Here is a 17,849-nt window from a genome sequence, read left to right on the forward strand (position 1 = left end):
GATTTTCCATAAAGCTTTGTTCTTCACATTCTCATTTGGATGGGTTGCAATATTTTGGTGTTCGCTCCCTAACTGATGAGTCAAATAACATTTTTGACACAGCTTCATTTTACATTTCTGTTAGAGTATATTTTTACCTTCTTGAAAAATTATCCTTAAAAGTTTCTACTCCATAGTTTTTTTGAGGGTTGGTTTAAAGGTCTATATTGACGGTTTTGATTGGTTTTATATTTTGCAGTAAGGCTGTAACACTTCCGAAATTTCTGATGGGGAAAGGAGGGGGTACTGAGCATTTATAAAAGGGGAGTCTGAAAAGCTCTTTCCTGATAAGGAAGTCAGAAGATTTCCTCACCTCTTTCCTTTCAGCAGCGGAAGGTCAAGGTGGGTGTTAGGCGAAGCACAGTGGCCTGAGCGTTGGAGTGAGGCCGCTCTGGATCTGGGCCTAGGTGCCGGCCTTCCCTGCCAGGAGCGTGGCCCAGGGTTTTGGATGCCCTGGGGTCACGGGGTTAACTGCAGACTTCGTGGAGCCCCAGCAGCAGACAGCCCAAGAACCCAGTTCTCGCGAAACCAGGACCCGAGCTGAAGGGCAGGATTTGCCCCAGGCCCGCGGGGCCCCTCGCCCACGGCCGAGGGGGTGGGGCGGCCTCGCCTCAGGCCGCTGCTTTTCGCCCTCCGTTGGCCGCCAGAGGCTCCCTCTCTCTCCCTCTCCTGGGATTTTGCTGCCGGGCTCCCTCTCTCTGCGGCCCTAGAGTTAATCCCATCAGCCGAGGTGAGGCACCTGTTACCCCGGGCCTTCCTCACCCCCGCGGCCTCTCCCCCGTTACACCCCCGCTCCGCCGCCAGCCACACGGCCCGGCGCGGGCGGCCGCACGTGGGCGAAGCCCCTGCCCGGGCTGGGACCCCCTCCCCAGGTCGGCCCGAGTGTGCCAGCGCGTCGGGGCCCGGGCCGCCGCCCGCCCGCAATGGCGTTAGGGAACGCAGCGCGCCTCCCGGGGCCGCCCGCCGCGGGCCGGGCGCGCGTGGGGGGCCGCGGCGCGCGTGGAAGCGGCCGTCGCAGCCGCCCATCGCGCTGCGCCGGGAGGAGCGGTTGGAGGGGCAGCGAGCGGGCCGGCGCCGAGCCGAGCCGCGGCCACCGTGGGGCGGGGGGCGCCTCGGAGGAGGGGGTGGGAGCCGCGGCCGCCCGACCCTCCCCACCGGCGGCGGCTCCCGCTCGGGTAAGGGGGAGGATGTGCGCGGGGCGAGGAGCTGGGGAGGGTGGAGATGAGGAGGAAAAAATCGGGATGTACAAAGGCTGAGTTGCAGGCTGAGGGTGGGGGTGGGCTGCGGTTGGGGAGCGTTAGGTTGAGGATCGGAGGCAGTATCGGTGGGATCTATTGTTTCCTGGCACACTGGGAGGAAAAACAAAGGGATTTATCAGTATGACCCTGTAATTTTTTTTCTTCTTTTTTTTAATGTGGACGGGGAGCTCGGCTCTCCCCATGCCACACTGGGATCCGCCTGGCAGCCGCCGGCAGCCGTAGCCAATGTGTTAGGACTTCAGGTGCTTCTTGGCACAAAGCTAGACTGCGACCTCCTACCATAGCGCTTGGCGTCACCTGCTCTCCCGGCCCTGCCCCTGCCCGGGGCCGAGGGATTGCGTCCCAAGCCAGGCTCGGGAATCGGCTGCCTCTCAAGTTGGTGTTATTTATGTTTGTCTTTTGTGAGGGCAGGTTTTGAATACCCCGGCGGCCCCAGCGCCCCCGCCCCCCGCCCCTTCGGGTTCGAATTGGCGGGGGAGGGAGTGGGGGGCGGTGTGTTGGGGGGAGGGGAGGGTGTGTACGGCTTAAACAAATGTCAGGGTGGAAGGAGATTGTCGAAGCTTGACAAAAAAAACAGGCGCCACACTCTGAAGCCTTTCTTGTTTGTCTGCATGGGCCATGCATGCGTGCTGGGCCAGGAGCCGAGTCTGGAGACGGTTTAAGTGAAAGTGTGTGCTTCCTCATCTGATGGTGCGTGAGGGTGATAGGGCTCCGCCTAATACTAAAAAACAAAACAAAAACAAAATGAAAAATCTTTAGAACTACAACGTCTGCTCCTCAGCGGATCTTGAAGTATTTGCTTGCTGGCATATTGATGTGAAATCCAGCTGTGGGCTAGAGGAGACCAGCCAGCACGTATTGCGTTGTATTCTGAGCTTGTAGTAAGTTAGAGGCAAGTGTAATAAATAAATCAGGGCTATGAAAAAAGGTTTCATGGTCCTTTACTTTCTGATCGTCACGTTCTCATACATTTATTCCCATGATATCCTGTCTCCCACTCTATACTTAATGTTCACTCTTAGGAAACTTCTTGGTGTGGTTCTGAACTTAGAGTGGAACTTACTGCCATTTAAGAACTTTCTTCTGCTTGTTTTGGTCTGAAATTGCACTAGTGTTGTTTTGGGGATGCTGTAGATGAGAATATTGGACCAGAAAGAGTGAAATAAGCCTCTGTAGACACGTTTTGGAGTTTGTAAACATAGATTCTGAACTTTTAATTGTGCTTGTACAGAAAGAATAAGTTCTACCTGATGTGGAGAATCTCAAATGAATTTCATTTTTCTGGACAGTTTGATTATTTCTTAAAGATCTAGGAACTGCTGGTTTCTTTTAAGGTCATTCACAAAACCAACCAAAACTTGGGCTAAAGTATTGCTCTGAAGTGTACTTATGTGTCACTTGTATGTGTGTGATTTTGGTAGGGGTCTCAAGTTATGTTTGCAACAGTTTTGTTACCAAAGACCAATCAGAGTTATAACTTTTAAATTCTTGGCTTTGAAATTCCCATTTCAATATGTAATTTCTTCTTATTTGACATGTGGCCAAGCCACTTTGAAAAAAAATGTATAATAGTTGACTAAACGTAAATTCAAATAAGTAAATGAATTCAGAAATTCGTTCTTTTCTGTTACAGATGAACCTCTAGTCTTGCTTTGAAAAAGCCATTTTGTGTAACTCTTGACTGAATAATTTCCTAATACACCTGTTGGGAGGATCACTGACACAGTATGCCATTTGAGAGGTACTTTTTCTTGACCAGATACTGGTGATTAGAGAAGAGAGGTGTTTTGTTTTTTTGGTTTTTTTGTTTTTCCTGATCATTATGAACATTGGCTTTTCACCCCTGAAGTAAAAATGTTGAAAACCGAGTCTTCAGGTGAACGTACCACTCTCAGAAGTGCCTCTCCTCACAGGAATGCATATAGAACTGAGTTCCAGGCACTGAAAAGTACCTTTGACAAACCCAAGTCAGATGGGGAACAAAAAACAAAAGAAGGTGAGGGCTCCCAGCAGAGCAGGGGAAGGAAATATGGCTCCAATGTCAACAGAATTAAAAATCTATTTATGCAGATGGGTATGGAACCCAGTGAGAATGCTGCAGTCATTGCCAAAACCAGGGGGAAAGGTGGACCTTCATCCCCTCAGAGGCGAATGAAGCCCAAAGAATTTCTGGAAAAAACAGATGGCTCAGTTGTTAAGTTGGAGTCCTCTGTTTCAGAACGAATTAGTAGATTTGACACAATGTACGATGGCCCTTCATATTCTAAGTTCACAGAAACTCGCAAGATGTTTGAGAGAAGTGTGCATGAGTCAGGACAGAACAACCGCTATTCCCCAAAGAAGGAGAAAACTGGAGGGAGTGAACCTCAGGATGAATGGGGTGGTTCTAAGTCCAACAGAGGCAGTACTGACTCCTTGGACAGCCTTAGCTCCCGGACAGAGGCTGTCTCCCCAACTGTGAGTCAACTGGGTGCAGTATTGGAGAACACCGATTCCCCCAGTGCCATCATTTCTGAGAAGGCTGAGAACAGTGAATACTCAGTGACTGGGCATTATCCCCTGAATTTGCCATCTGTTACTGTTACAAATCTTGACACCTTCGGGCACCTGAAGGATTCTAATTCTTGGTCTCCTCCAAGCAAACACAGTGACGATGCAGAGGATGCTCAGAAGAGTCATACAACTCCGGTCCTAGAAGTGGCTTCGAAAAGTACCTCTCTAGCTTCAGTGCCCACTGGAGAGGCACAGCAGAGCAAGGAAGCCGAGGAGGACTCCACGTCTAACCAAGAGACTGCTGACAGAACTGACAGAGACATTCCTGAAGAACCTTGTGCTGAAAACAAGGCAGTTACAGAGTCTGAAATCCCTTCACCACAAAACGAACCTTCAGAAGACGCAGAAGCTCATTTGGTTGGGAGTGAGGCAGCAATGCAACAGAAGAAAGAACTTGCCGGTGGTGATTTTACCTCTGCTGATGCTTCTGGATTCAGTTGTGGAAAGGAGGTATTCGAAGATTCAAATAATTTTGGGAGCTCCCATGTTTACATGCACAGTGACTATAATATATACAGGGTGAGATCCAGGTATAACTCAGACTGGGGAGAAGCGGGCACCGAACAGGATGAGCAGGAAGATAGTGATGAGAACAGTTACTCTCAACCTGACATGGAATACTCAGAAATCGTTGGATTGCCAGAAGAAGAAGACATCCCGGCAAATAGGAAAATTAAGTTTAGTAGTGCTCCAATTAAGGTAAGTATGTTTTCTCAGTTTGTTTTTGAAGTTTTTTCTAAGTTTTTTGTTTGTTTGTTTGTTTGCTTTAGTATTTGGGCCTAACTGTATGTAGACTAGCTTTGACAGCTATAAAGGATTCAAGGTTGTTGATATACACATGTTGTCAGGTGATTTTTAAAAGTTTGGAGTTTGAGAGATATTATTTCCTGGTGTGCTTTATAGTTGTATAAACCAGTACTGAGTAATACTGAAGTTGAAGAAGTTTGGGGATTGTGAGAGACATTCCAATGGACGGGAGTATGAATAATATGAGCACTGAAAACCAGGAGTGTTAGTTTGAAATAGAATTACTTCTTTAACTAATTCTACTTGAAATTACCCATGAATAATAAAATTATCTGAATCGAAACACTGTAGGATATGAGGTATAATGTACAAAGGGAGAGTTATGATAACCTTGAAATAATATTCTTTATTTATTTGCTTAAAAAATCTGAGTTATCCCTTACTTAAGTGTAAGTGGATTGTGAGGAATGTTGGAACTTTTTTTTCTGTACTGCTACTTGGTAGTGAATGTTGGATTCGTGGAACTATGTTAGCGGACTTAAATACTTTAATTGGAAAGCTATGACTCTAAATAGCTTTGAGTTCAGAATTTGTTATATGGCTTTAAAATGAAATTGTGTGAAAGGACGTTAAATTGATTTGCCATTCATGGGTTTATTTTTACCTCTTAAAATCTGGATAAATGCCAGTTGAATTCAGATGCTCTATTCTAATGACTTCACTTAGTTAACATTTGGAATAGAAGAATAGCACAAAGTACATCCGCAGCGGGTGGTGAAATATTATTAGCTGATAATGGCAGTGGGACAGGAGGTGTTTGGTTGAGTATCAGAATCTCCTGGAGTGCTTTTGCAAAGTGTACTTGTCCATCGGCTCAGCCCCAAGATGCTGGCATGTCCTCCTAGGGGAATCTGGGGGGTTGTGGTGGCAGAATATGTAGTTTGAAACCACTTTCTAGGGGCTTTTAGCTTACACAGTGTGTATATATGATAGATTTGGAATTAGATCTGGTATCTTCTTGAATTTTCTCCTCAAAATCTAAAGTCACTGTCTATTGTTATTTCCATCTTATGAAACTTTCATATAAGGCTGTAAGATACATAATTTACATAGCAAAGATAAATATGACCTTTCTGTAATTATGAAATAAACTAATAATCTATGAAATTATTTACTGGGGTTAGCAGGCAAACTTTTCTTTCATTAGTGTAAAGCAAAAGTTCTGGGTCAGAATGGGCCATGTCAAGTTAAACTATGTTTGAAATAACTACTGGAGTTGGGAATCTAGTTTCTAAGTAAGCTAAGTTTCTTTGCTGCTCTTTCCCACCTTCCTTTGTCATTCTCTCCCCTATCCCCCAATGGTAGGTACTCTCTTTAGAGTTGCCTTTCCCTCAGGCCTATCCAGCCAGCTTCTAAATTTCATCTTTTACGTCCGCTTTGCAGGTGCTCCCCTTGGAACATCATCTTTTTACCCCTGAGGAAGAAAGCAGTAAGATTAAATTGTTACACGTTGAGCAAGGCAGGAATAACTGAAATGAACTCTTCAAGGAGTTTGTTAAAACCAGTGGCTGACTCCCTAACGGGGGATAGCAGTTTATGAAAATTTGGCAACCAAATGGGGCACCAGCCTTGTATTTGGGTCCTATGCTGCACAAAGTGTAACTGCATAGTAATAGGTTTAATGGATTTTAAAGGATTTATCATTGAAATTTGGATGCTCTTTTGTGAACAAACCAGGTTTTGGGTGTGATGCTTTGAAATTGAAGTGATTTTTTTTTCTGCCATTTATAACAATAAGCATTTTGCCTCTGAATTTTCACGTAATAGACTTGTATTTCACGTAACAAGGAATGAACTAGATTACATACATTTAAGTTCAACACATTTCATTAAGAATATGGATCAAGCATCAGATTTGTGAAAGATAATGTGCTGCGTTTTAGTGGGCAGTTAACAGTACTAGCTGGAGTGGATTAAGTTTGCAAACAGAAGATTCATTCTTAGCCCTTTGTAATGAATAAGACAGTTACTCTTTCTTGTTCCCGTTGTTTAACATGGAAGTGGATTCACTTGGAAATTTTGAGTGCTACTTTTCTACTAGTGGTGGTGATGATGGTAGTGTTTAGATTATTCTCCAGTTAAGATTTTTGCCTCAGAGAGTGGTAATAATTAAATTCAGTAAGTGTTTATTGAAGGCTTATCATATGTCTGTTCTCATGCTGTTAGCTGCAGAGGACACAAAAATCTATAAGGTTACCTCTTTCCTCTGTGAGCCTGTAGAGTCAATTCTTAAACACATGGTATTTAAAACCCATGAAACACAGTGTAAAAACCTGTGCTGAAGTGTCTAATGTCCTATGAGTACTTTAACTGTTCTTGGCTATACTAAATGCATGGAGTGAACAGGATTTGGTAGATCATTTGGAAGGGAATATACTCAGCCATTCCCTATGTGTGTTTCCTTATTCTTTTTATAAATATTTATTTATGGAATGGAAGTTATGATTTCCAACGTAAATCTTTTCCTTTGAAACTTAAACACATTCCCTATTTCAGAAGTAATAGGGAGCATATTCCTTACAGAAATGATTTTTAGAACTTTTGCATTCTTTTCCCGATAGTCTCACCTTATTCTTCTAGAGTAAACATTCTCAACACTTTTGGTCTTTTGTTTTAGATCTTGTGTGTGTGAGACCATGTCCTCAGTTTCTATTTCAGTTCTTCTATAGATGTTTTAAATAGATATTTCCCTAAGATGTCTTAAATCTGGACCTAGAAAAATATCAAAGTAATATCTGATCTTTCCTGTGTAGTATATCCCTTATGTATAATTGTTGGTGACTTTTAGAAATGGTCAGATCGTTTCTTAATGGATAGGTTAATGTGTTTCATAGTGTTGTGGAAAGTTAGAATGGAATTAATAATAGAAAATGTAAAATCCAACTTCGAGATATGGAATGAGGGAGTGTTAGGAAGATGCTAATTTGAGATGTGGAATTATACCTTCATTCTCAGGAATCTCTCAGAACCAAGGAATTGAATTAAATTTGTCTTAAATAAATCAAAAATAGAAAGGGTGACATTTAAAATTATTTTTTTCTATTAATTCAGAACATTTATTGAGCCCTTACTATGTGTCAGGAACAATGCAAATGTAATAAATACATAAAATGACTGGAGCTGATCAAGTCAGGAACTGGTGGTCGGTGGGAGGTGTACAGCCCATTAAGGTCACTTCTTAGGTCATTCTGCTCAAGTCTGTTCTTGGATGATCTTTCTAAGATCATCACTGCAATCTTGTTAAGGAAGTCATGACTCTTTTTCTGTTTTTGGTGACCTTATGTCCTTTGGATTGGTGTTTTTGAAACATAGCATATCTGAAAAAGGTTATTTTCCTAATTCCCAGCAAGATGAAATTCCTGGGTTAATGTTGGGATACATAATGCTATACTTTTCTGTGTGTTTTCTCAAGTTGCCTCAAGCTTTACAGAGCTGGAGTTCAAAGGAGAGTCACCAAGGGCAGCAATGCTTCTCTGAGACTTACATGATAGTTGTTGAAAATGGGTTTCTTAGCATTCTCTCCTTCTTTTGGGGCTCTGAGTTATTGTCAGGGGGTACACGAGGCCTTTTATTCAGGATGGTGTTCTGAGCATAGTTCTGAAATCCAAATTTCTGTCTTTGTGCAGCTTTCCCTTTCTCACAGTCCTGCTCAGTGCTTCTAAACTTGAATTTGCATATCAATCACCTGGGGACCTTTTAAAATGCATATTTCTTATTCAGTAGTTGTTTTGTAGGAAATTACCTTGATGCAATGGTTAGCCTCCAAGTACACTGCCAGCTATCCTGGAGGTATGGAATAGATAGGCTCAGCAACCACATTAAAGTGCTTGAATCACACGATTTATCAAATTAGTTTAAAACACACAGCCAGAAGCAAGAGGAAAGCAGTGCGGGTTAAGTTAACACACTTAAGGTGCAAAAGAGATTGGAAGGAAGGACCACACTACCTGAGTCCTGGGTACACAGAATTCATGTGTCCTGTCCCTCTCTCTTTCGTATCAGCCTTTCCCATTGATGGTGTGGTTGTGAGGACTAGAGTTGATATTTGAGCAAGAACTCCACAGACTCATGATGCCCTGGGCATCATACTTCCAGGGATACATACTTGCTGTATGGAAGAGAGTGGGGACAAGTACACTTAGATACAGCTGTAGCTTTGCCAGTTTGCCCGCTGATGAGCCACGGGTGTTATTTGCATTTCTTGGTTAGAGCACCTGTGGGTCCAGAATAGGATCATACTGGGTGGCTGATGTGGAGATGGCATAGCTGTCAGACCAGAGATGGTATGGTAATGACTTGGGCTTTCCACCCCTCTCTATCTACAAGTAAATCTCTTGTTTGTTCCACAATATTTTCTATTTTGGAATGTCTTACAGGTTACTAACTTACCTATTTTTAACATGTCTTGTAACTTTTGTCTTGGCCTTACAAGCTCTCATTATCTATACTTAACTGAGTCTCTGAGTATTAGCTTACTTACCATCAGTGATTCTCACTTCTTAGAGTTTCACCCGTTCCATTTGTTTTCTTGACCTTTATAACAGAATTTAATATTCTCAGGCAATATAGCAAACTCTCAAACAGTAGATCTGGGGTGAGATTTTGCGTTTCTAACAAGCTCTCAAATTGGTGCTGATGCTGCAGGTCAACAGATCACTATTTGGAATATGATTTTGAAGTATAACCTTCTGGCTTCTGAAAGGGGCTTGTAACGAAATGTTGGGGAAGCTCACTTAACAGATTTGCTTTCCAGACGGGTCTGCTGTAGCTGGCTGTATGGGATAATATTCTTTGAAGATGAAACAGGTGTAAATTTGTAAAGTGCATGAAGCACTCTGTTTCTGGATACCAAAGTGAATTATGAGCCCTAAATTCATAAGGAGTTTGGGTCATTAAAAAGTCATATCCTAGACTCGTTGTGTGGTCTAAGTTTTTAATTATAAAAGGACAGGAGGAGGAAGTTCTTGATAGACTCAGAAATTCCATTTCTCTCATTCTTTTGGAAGCCTAAATTTAAAAACTTCTAGAGAGAGTATAAGAAGCATCATCTTTTATATAGCTTGCTTTTATTTGGATAACATTTAAATTGAACTTCCTTTTAAAATTTGATGGTTTATAAATTATGGTTTATAACCAGGTAAATAAGTCAAATATTTTAATGTACTGTGTAAAATCAAATAATGAATAGTTATTGAATGACCCCTTTTCTAATACCGCGTGGGTCTACCTCTTTTTCTTTTCACTGAACATTAGTCATTTAGTATTTAAAAGAGATTTTTTTGGACAGCAGACTATTACAGATGTTTGCTGGCATTTATTCGTAGTAGGAAGGTTTAAAGTTTCTTGCTTTTTGTATCATCAACAATATTTTTTCTTCCCCTCTAAATTTCCTCACAAAGAATCCTAGTGTTGGGGTAATGGACTTTAAAGACAAGAGGCTGAATTTGGGGGAAAATAACTTTCTATTATGTCATCCATACATTGTTCACTTTATTCATCTAGTCACATGCCAGTCAGCAATAATTTGATTTAAATCTCATCTGCATTAGATTTTTTTCTAACATCTTCTTCACCACTCAAAAAGAAAAAGGCTTCAGAATTTCTATAGAAAAATACAATTAGATACAGGATAAATTCTGTATAAACAAAACAAATATTGTTAAACTCTGAATATCATTTCTTGATTTTTGTGCTGTTATCTAATTTACTTAATATTTTTTCTTAATTTCCTATGCTCTTCCTTTTTGGATCTATTTCATTTTTGTTCTTTTGCTTCATCATATTCTGCTGTTTTCATTTTGAATAGAATAATGCTTTTCAAGTAATGCTTCATATTTTTTCTTTCTGGTCACTTTAAAAAATTTCCCTGGTTCTAATCTCTTCCTTTTGGTTTGTGACATAGAAACTTAAAGATGAAAAATACTTAAGGGTAATCTAGTGTAATTTCCCCACTCACTTCAGTTAGCCCTTCAATAGCATGTTGCTGACAGATGATCATTCAGCTTCTGCTTGAATAATTCCACTTATGGGGAGTTTATTATTTCACAAGGCAAAAGGAAAGTTAGAAGGAGGGACATGGTGTGTGTGTGCGTGTGCTCATATATTTGCTTATTTTCATTTGTTTTTAGTTTGCAATTTTCTATTAAGATAAAATTCAAATAACATAAAATTCACCATCTTCAAGTGTACAATTCAGTGGTTTTCAGTATATTCACTATTTTGTGCAACCAGCACTATTATCTAATTGTAGAATATTTCCATCACCCTAGAAAGAAACCCTGTGCCTGATAGCAGTCACTCCTAATTCCCCTTCTTCCCACATCTTCTGGCAAACACTAATCTAGTTTCTGTCTCTGTGGATTTGCCTTTTCTGGACATTTCATATAAATGGGATCTGGAGCATGCTTTTTTTTTTTTTTTTTTAAACTTTATTTATTTATTTATTTTTGGCTGTGTTGGGTCTTCGTTTCTGTGCGAGGGCTTTCTCCAGTTGCGGAGAGCGGGGGCCACTCTTCATCGCAGTGCGCGGGCCTCTCACTGTCGCGGCCTCTCCCGTTGCGGAGCACAGGCTCCAGACGCGCAGGCTCAGTGGTTGTGGCTCACGGGCTTAGTTGCTCCGCGGCATGTGGGATCTTCCCAGACCAGGGCTCGAACCCGGTTCCCCTGCATTGGCAGGCAGATTCTTAACCACTGCGCCACCAGGGAAGCCCTGGAGCATGCTTTTTAAAGGGAGTGTAGGAGAGGCAATGAGTTTGGCGTGAGATATGTTAAAATTTAAGATACCATGAGGGCAGCAGATCTTAGGAAGGTCTAGAGAGCAAGGATAAAGGAATTTTTGGATGGTGACATGGTCTTAAGATGAAGTGGCAATGTGGGGACAACAAATGCTGCCTGCCTGTTAATGCAGTTCATGGAGAGAAAGAAGACAGGAAGCTGAAGTAACAGCAGGATCCAGAAAGGGATGAGCATATTTGTTAACTGAGGAAGAATAGTGTACGGGGCAAAGAGGATGGTTAGAATCACTCCCTACCTTGGGACACTGCACTTTTCTTCACATAATCTGAAATTGCTATTGATGAAGCTAAGTGATTGCTTCAGCATAGTGTATCTTTAAAGGCACAAAAGCGCTAATGCCAGTTTTCATCTTTACATTGGTCTTTTCTAGCATGCGGAGACCCTTGCCCTTTTGTAATGACCTGATGCTTATTTCCATCCTACTGCTCTTATGTTCTTGCTTTCATTATTCTTTTATGTTGATTGGAATTGTTCATGGACAAACTTCACTCTTTATTTTAAAAGTTCTCCTCCTCCTTCAATACTTAATATACATTTTATATGCCATACTTGCTATTATCTATAATATAACCATGTATGAGATAAGTCATTTTGGGCAGGCACTTATTTAATTTATTACACATTGTCAACTAAAGTATATTATATACATCACTGTTAAATATTATTAACTGATAATGAAAGTAACACGAAAAGTTTCTTGATATTCTGTAAACTTGGACAAATCTACATCTTGAGGCTTTGGTTTTCTTATTCGTAATTGAGGCTCTCTTACTTGTAATTTATCACTAAGACCTCTTCTCAGCTTTAACCTCTTGTTATCTTGATTATCTCTTAAACATATTTGTACAGTACCATTATCATAAATATTTGTGCTGTTATTTCAAAGGGAAAAATTTGAACATCTTTTGTTGAAATATCAAAATGAAGAAGTTATATTAAATTGCTCTTGGGAATGTTATATAGGCTATAGATTATAGTAGAAACTTTAAGATGATTAAAAGATTAAATCCAAGGGAGTACATTTTGATAGAGTGGCTTTTAGAGCAACTCGACTTTCGAAAGTGTGGCTTGAACTATATATTAAAACACCTTGCTGAGGAACCTAAGAATAAAGAAAGAAATGTTTTGTAATATAGTTGCTGACATATTAATTGCTTCACTCACTTTTGTTCTGGAAATAGCTTCACAGCACTGTTCAACACGATTGAGATATTGATAACCTTTTGCATGATTCCCAATTTTTTAGCCAAACTTGCTCTCTCTTTCTCAGGCCCCTATCCTTACAAAAAGGACAATGAAACAGGCAGAGTATAAAGATATTTGGAAATTTTATATTTTAGGAGGACCAAAGTCTTGTTGCTTATTTAATGTATTTCAGAGGGACTAAAAAAAATAGTTTGTACAGTCAAAACTATTCCATATATATTTATGTGTGAAGAAAAGTGGTTTTAAATGGACCGGCTCACAGACATGTTATCCTCTTTCTCTCTTTTTTTTTAAGTCAGATAATGAATGAATTTTGTTCTGGGGAAAGCTAATCTTCCACATTATTTTCTGTGCCAGATGAAATACATTGGGCTAGGTGGGGACATGTAGTGGTTGACAAGGGTCAGAAAGATAAACAGAATGGTGACCTGGGAGAGTCCAGGTGAGAGGCTTCCAGAGTAGGTATTTGGTGTTTCTCCCTTGATACTTTTAGACTGGTATGACCCTGAGAAACTGCATGGCTTTGTGCCTTGAGTCTATCACGGTCCAGTGAGGGGGGCCTTTCTCTTTCTTCCACTTCAGATCTCTCCTCCAAAAGTTGCTTTTTACTTCTCTTCTTTTAGAACATATGTCAGGATAGAGCTTCGTGGAGGGTACATTCATACTGGAAAATTTGTCTAATCTTGATACAAGGATTTTAAATAGTACTCAAAGTGAAAGGTGCCTATTCAGGCTTTTGAAGAGTTTTCCTTCACTGTAAGGGACCTCAATAGAGGAGGGAGAAAAACAGGTTTATTGGTTGGTTTTTAAGGTCTACTTGTGAGTCAGCACTGTATTGATGGGTTCTTTTTACTAAGCACTTGTTTCAGATAAAATGGATGTGCAAAGTTGTTTTATAAGAAAGAAACAGACATAAATTCACACTTTTCATTATGAATCAACTATTGTATTTTTTTTAAAAGAACCCATTGCTAGAGATACAAACTTATTTATGTATAAAATAAGTAAGGAAGGAAGTTATATTGTACAGCATAGAGAAATATAGCCATTATTTTGTAATAAGTTGGAGCACAATGGAGCACAATCTATAAAAATATTGAATCACTATGTTGTACATGTGAAACTAATGTAATACTGTAAATGAACTATACTTCAATAAAAAAAATTAAAAGAAACCATTCCTCAGAGGAAAGGCAAAACTTGCCAAAGGGTGTTTGACTATCATCTTGTGCACCAATATGTAAAACGTAATTATTATTATGATGTTTTGGCCGGGCTGCACGGCTTGCGGGATCTTAGCTCCCCAACCAGGGATCAAACCCATGCCCCCTGCAGTGGAAGTGTGGAGTTCTAACCACTGGACCGCCAGGAAATTCCCAGAACGTAATTATTTTTAAAAGTTTATTCTGTAGGTAGAGTAATAAAATGCAGTAATTTAAGTTGTGCATCGGTTTTAACATATGAATGCCCAAAGCACACATTTCCTCTTAGAAATTTAAGATTGAGCACTGAACATTAAAACAAGCACACAAATCTTATGAAACATAAAAGCTGGACCAGAAATGAAAATCTATGATACAATAGGGAAAGCGGAATACAAGAATGATAATAATATAGATCAGGTCTTCATTGACTTTTGATACATGTGCATAACACGTTATGTTTTGTTTCAATGTTAAATTAACGTCGAAAGGGAATTAACCCTATATTCTTTGGTCAGCATCTAGAATTATCTATGATTATTTATTTAGGATAGATTCCTAAAATATTTTAAAGCCTTTGATACACACAGCCTGAATTATTATTCAGAAAGATTTTATTAGTTTATAATTAGCATTGCACTGGAATGGTTTTCTCACAATCCCTGTACTAGCACTTGGTGTTATATATATGCTTTATAGTTTTCAGCTTATTAGGTTTCTCATAATTTCTATGTATTATGTTGATTTATTAGTGAGGTTGAATGTTTTCTTGTGTTTACAGGCAATTTTTGGATATGAATTCTGGGTGTTGTTTACTGCCTTTTTTTGTCAATGATTGTTAGTAAGGAGTATATCAAAGTGTTATTTGTCTTGGTAGAAAGTTAAAAGAACTCACATATTCAATAATAGGGGAATGGTTAAATTCATTATGATATATATATATATATATATATATATATATACACACACATACATATAGTGTAATAAGATAAAGCTGTTATAAATCATGTTTTCTAAAATTTTTAAAGATGAGAAATATTTTGCATTATACTATAGGATAAAAAGACTGGTTAGATATTTAATATGCATTTTTATCACAGTTTTAGTTTTAAAACTAAAAGACTGAGCAAAGACTGAAAGTGCATATAGCAAAATGTTAACTCTGGTAATTTCTGGATGCAGAGACTAAAGGTGATGTTTATAAAATTATTTTAATTTTTCTAGATTTACTAAATTTTCTACAATGATCATATATTACTTTAATTATAAAGAAAAAGAAACAGGGGACACATTTGGAAGGATCAGCAATAACAACTCTTTTTTTTTTTGTTTGTTTATTTTATTTATTTTTAATTTTTTGGCCATGCCACGTGGCATGCAGGATCTTAGTTCCTCTGACCAGGGATGAAACCCACGTCCCGTGCAGTGGAAGCACAGAGTCTTAACCACTGGACCGCCAGGGAAGTCCCTAACAACTCTAAAGTTGACAAAAACTTTAAAAAATACTGTCTGCGATTCTAATAATTAATTTTTAATGTAATTTTCTTTGGAGATCAGTAGGTCACAGAGAAAAATTTTGGGGTATAAATTTTTGGAATACTGAAGAAGGTGTTGGTTTAAGAAAATGAACTTTTGACAGTTGAATTCGTTAAGTGCGTACTTTCTAATGCTTGGTAAAATTGATCCCATATTTGTGGCTAAGCTTGTAAGTATTATGTGGGGCAGGACTTTCTAATGAATTTTAAATTATGATGATAATACTTGCATGGGTGTTAGATATTTTCTTTGAGTTGCTGTTGTCTGTATGATATCCTAACGTGTTACTTAAAATGTGCTTTTAAAAACTGGACATATATTTTGGATCTGAAGTGAAAACTATTTTAATGCATAGTCTTACTCAAAATAATACATATTTGTTTAAAGAAAGCCTAAGAATTCTCCCTTGTGAGATCACGTCTTTCTTTTGGGTCTATTAAATTATTGAGCCTTAACAGGCTTTGTCTTTCAGAAGCTGAGAGTAGAGATGTCAAGTTCAGTATCTTGCTTGTATGTAATCCTATGAAAACACTTGCATGCACTCAGTTAAAAATGGGATTTTGTGTCCTAGGTCTCCACAGCACCCTTTTGAATATGTTTTCTAAAACACCAGCCAATATGTAGTTTCCTGTTGTTATTCTTAACAAAAGTTTTAGCTGAAAAGATTGATTTGATATATGATTAGAGTATATGGTAGTATATAATATTTTTAGTTAGCGTCAAAGGGTCAGTCACCCTCATGCACTGGATAGTGTTGCACCTATGAAAAGTTTTGGTAGACAATGCTGAAGTATATAAATGATAAGAAAAATATTTTTTGGGGGGGGCAGAGTTTTCTGAAATCAGAAATTTAAAGTGTTGCTTTTGGCCTAATTAGATCAGCTGATAAATCTTACAGTTTTAAGCAATTACAGCATTTTATAAGTTCTGGTGAAGTCCTTTAAACTGCCTTACTATATAATCTGGTGCTGATTATCATTTTTCATTAAGTATACTTAAACCTTACTGTGATATGGCTAATAAATTCTATTTGTACTTTATTGAATACTGAATTTATAATAGTACTACTTAGATATGTACTACCTACATAATTGTAAGTATTATTTAAAGGAAAGAGGGCAACATTATTAGGTACTCAACCAAGTTTGAGAAGAGACTTGTGTTTTTCCATTGGGGACTGTGATGCTTGTGGAATTTTTATATTGCTGGTTCCTTCTCTGAATAATGAGTTCTGTGAGTAATATATTTAAGGAACTAGAGAGCTCTCAGTAGATTGCTCCACTTGTAAAAGTAGCAATTAGAAGTTTTAGTTTGAAGTTACTTGGGTTTGGCACTTACTGTTTTGTGAAATTCTTACCCTTAATCTAGAAATGAATCATTGACTGAGTAGTTGATCCCTCTCACTGGAGGATGGTGGAAATAAGCTGCAAATATTGATACAAAATACTTTTTTAGTTGTCTTTTTTCCATGTCATGTATTTAATGTTTAGGTAATATATTAGTCAGGGTTCTCCAGAGAAACAGAACCAATCTGATGTGTGTATGTGTGTATATGTGTGTATAGATAGATATCGGGAGAGAGAGGGAGAAAGAGAAAGATAGAAATAGAGATGTTTAAGGATTTGGCTCACATGATTATGGAGGCTGGCAAGTCCAAGATCTGCAGGGTGGGCTGGTGGGCTGGAGACCCAGGGAAGAACTGATGTTGCAATTTAAGTCTAAAAGCTGTCGAAGTGGAGACCTAGGGAAGGACCCAGGCTAGAGACTCAGGGTGTAAGTTCAGAGGCTGTCTGCTGGAGAATTTCTTTTTGCTTAGGGGAAGTCAGTCTTGTTCTATTCAGGGCTTCAGCTGATTGGATGAGGCCCACCCACATTATGGAGGGCAAGCTGCTTTACTCAAAGTCAACCAGTTTAAATGTTAATCTCAATCAAAAATATCCTTGCACGGACTTCCCTGGTGGCGCAGTGGTTTAGAATCTGCCTGCCAATGCAGGGGACACGGGTTCGAGCCCTGGTCCGGGAAGATCCCACATGCGGCAGAGCAACTAAGCCCGTGTGCCACTACTGAGCCTGCACTCTAGAGCCCGCAAGCCACAACTACTGAGCCTGTGTGCCACAACTGTTGAAGCTCGCGTGCCTAGAGCCCATGCTCCACAACAAGAGAAGCCACTGCATTGAGAAGCCCGTGCACCTCAACGAAGAGTAGCCCCCGCTTGCTGCAACTAGAGAAAGCCCATGTGCACAGCAACGAAGACCCAATGCAGCCAAAAATAAATAAATAAATAAATAATTTAGAAAAAATATCCTTGCAGAAATATCCAGAATAATGTTTGACCAAGTATCTGGGCACCATGGCCCAGCCAAGTTGACATAAACTTAACTATCACAATCAGGTTTTCTTATTTGGTTGTACCCTCTGAAGCTGTTTCAGGGGAAAAAAACCCTCAATTTC

The 17,849-nt window shown here is 39.5% G+C and overlaps 1 protein-coding gene across 12 annotated transcripts in view; it reads left to right on the forward strand.

Moving 5' to 3' along the window:
- Window positions 1-527: 527 nt before the first annotated feature.
- The window catches only part of PPP1R9A (protein phosphatase 1 regulatory subunit 9A), a 292,981-nt gene continuing 275,659 nt past the window's right edge, over window positions 528-17,849 (forward strand). For 9 of the 12 annotated variants that reach the window (XM_059933860.1, XM_059933865.1, XM_059933867.1 and 6 more), the window contains exons 1-2: window positions 822-911; window positions 2,932-4,550. In XM_059933860.1, coding sequence (XP_059789843.1) covers window positions 3,153-4,550 — 1,398 coding nt within the window. In that variant the 5' untranslated portion in view covers window positions 822-911; window positions 2,932-3,152. Of the gene's footprint in view, window positions 770-821; window positions 912-1,155; window positions 1,215-1,585; window positions 1,674-2,931; window positions 4,551-17,849 lie in introns of those variants that run through there. The other 3 variants (XM_059933861.1, XM_059933863.1, XM_059933862.1) reach the window with 3 other exon arrangements.

Source organism: Balaenoptera ricei, chromosome 9, assembly GCF_028023285.1.
Source record: "Balaenoptera ricei isolate mBalRic1 chromosome 9, mBalRic1.hap2, whole genome shotgun sequence".
NCBI lineage: Eukaryota > Metazoa > Chordata > Mammalia > Artiodactyla > Balaenopteridae > Balaenoptera > Balaenoptera ricei.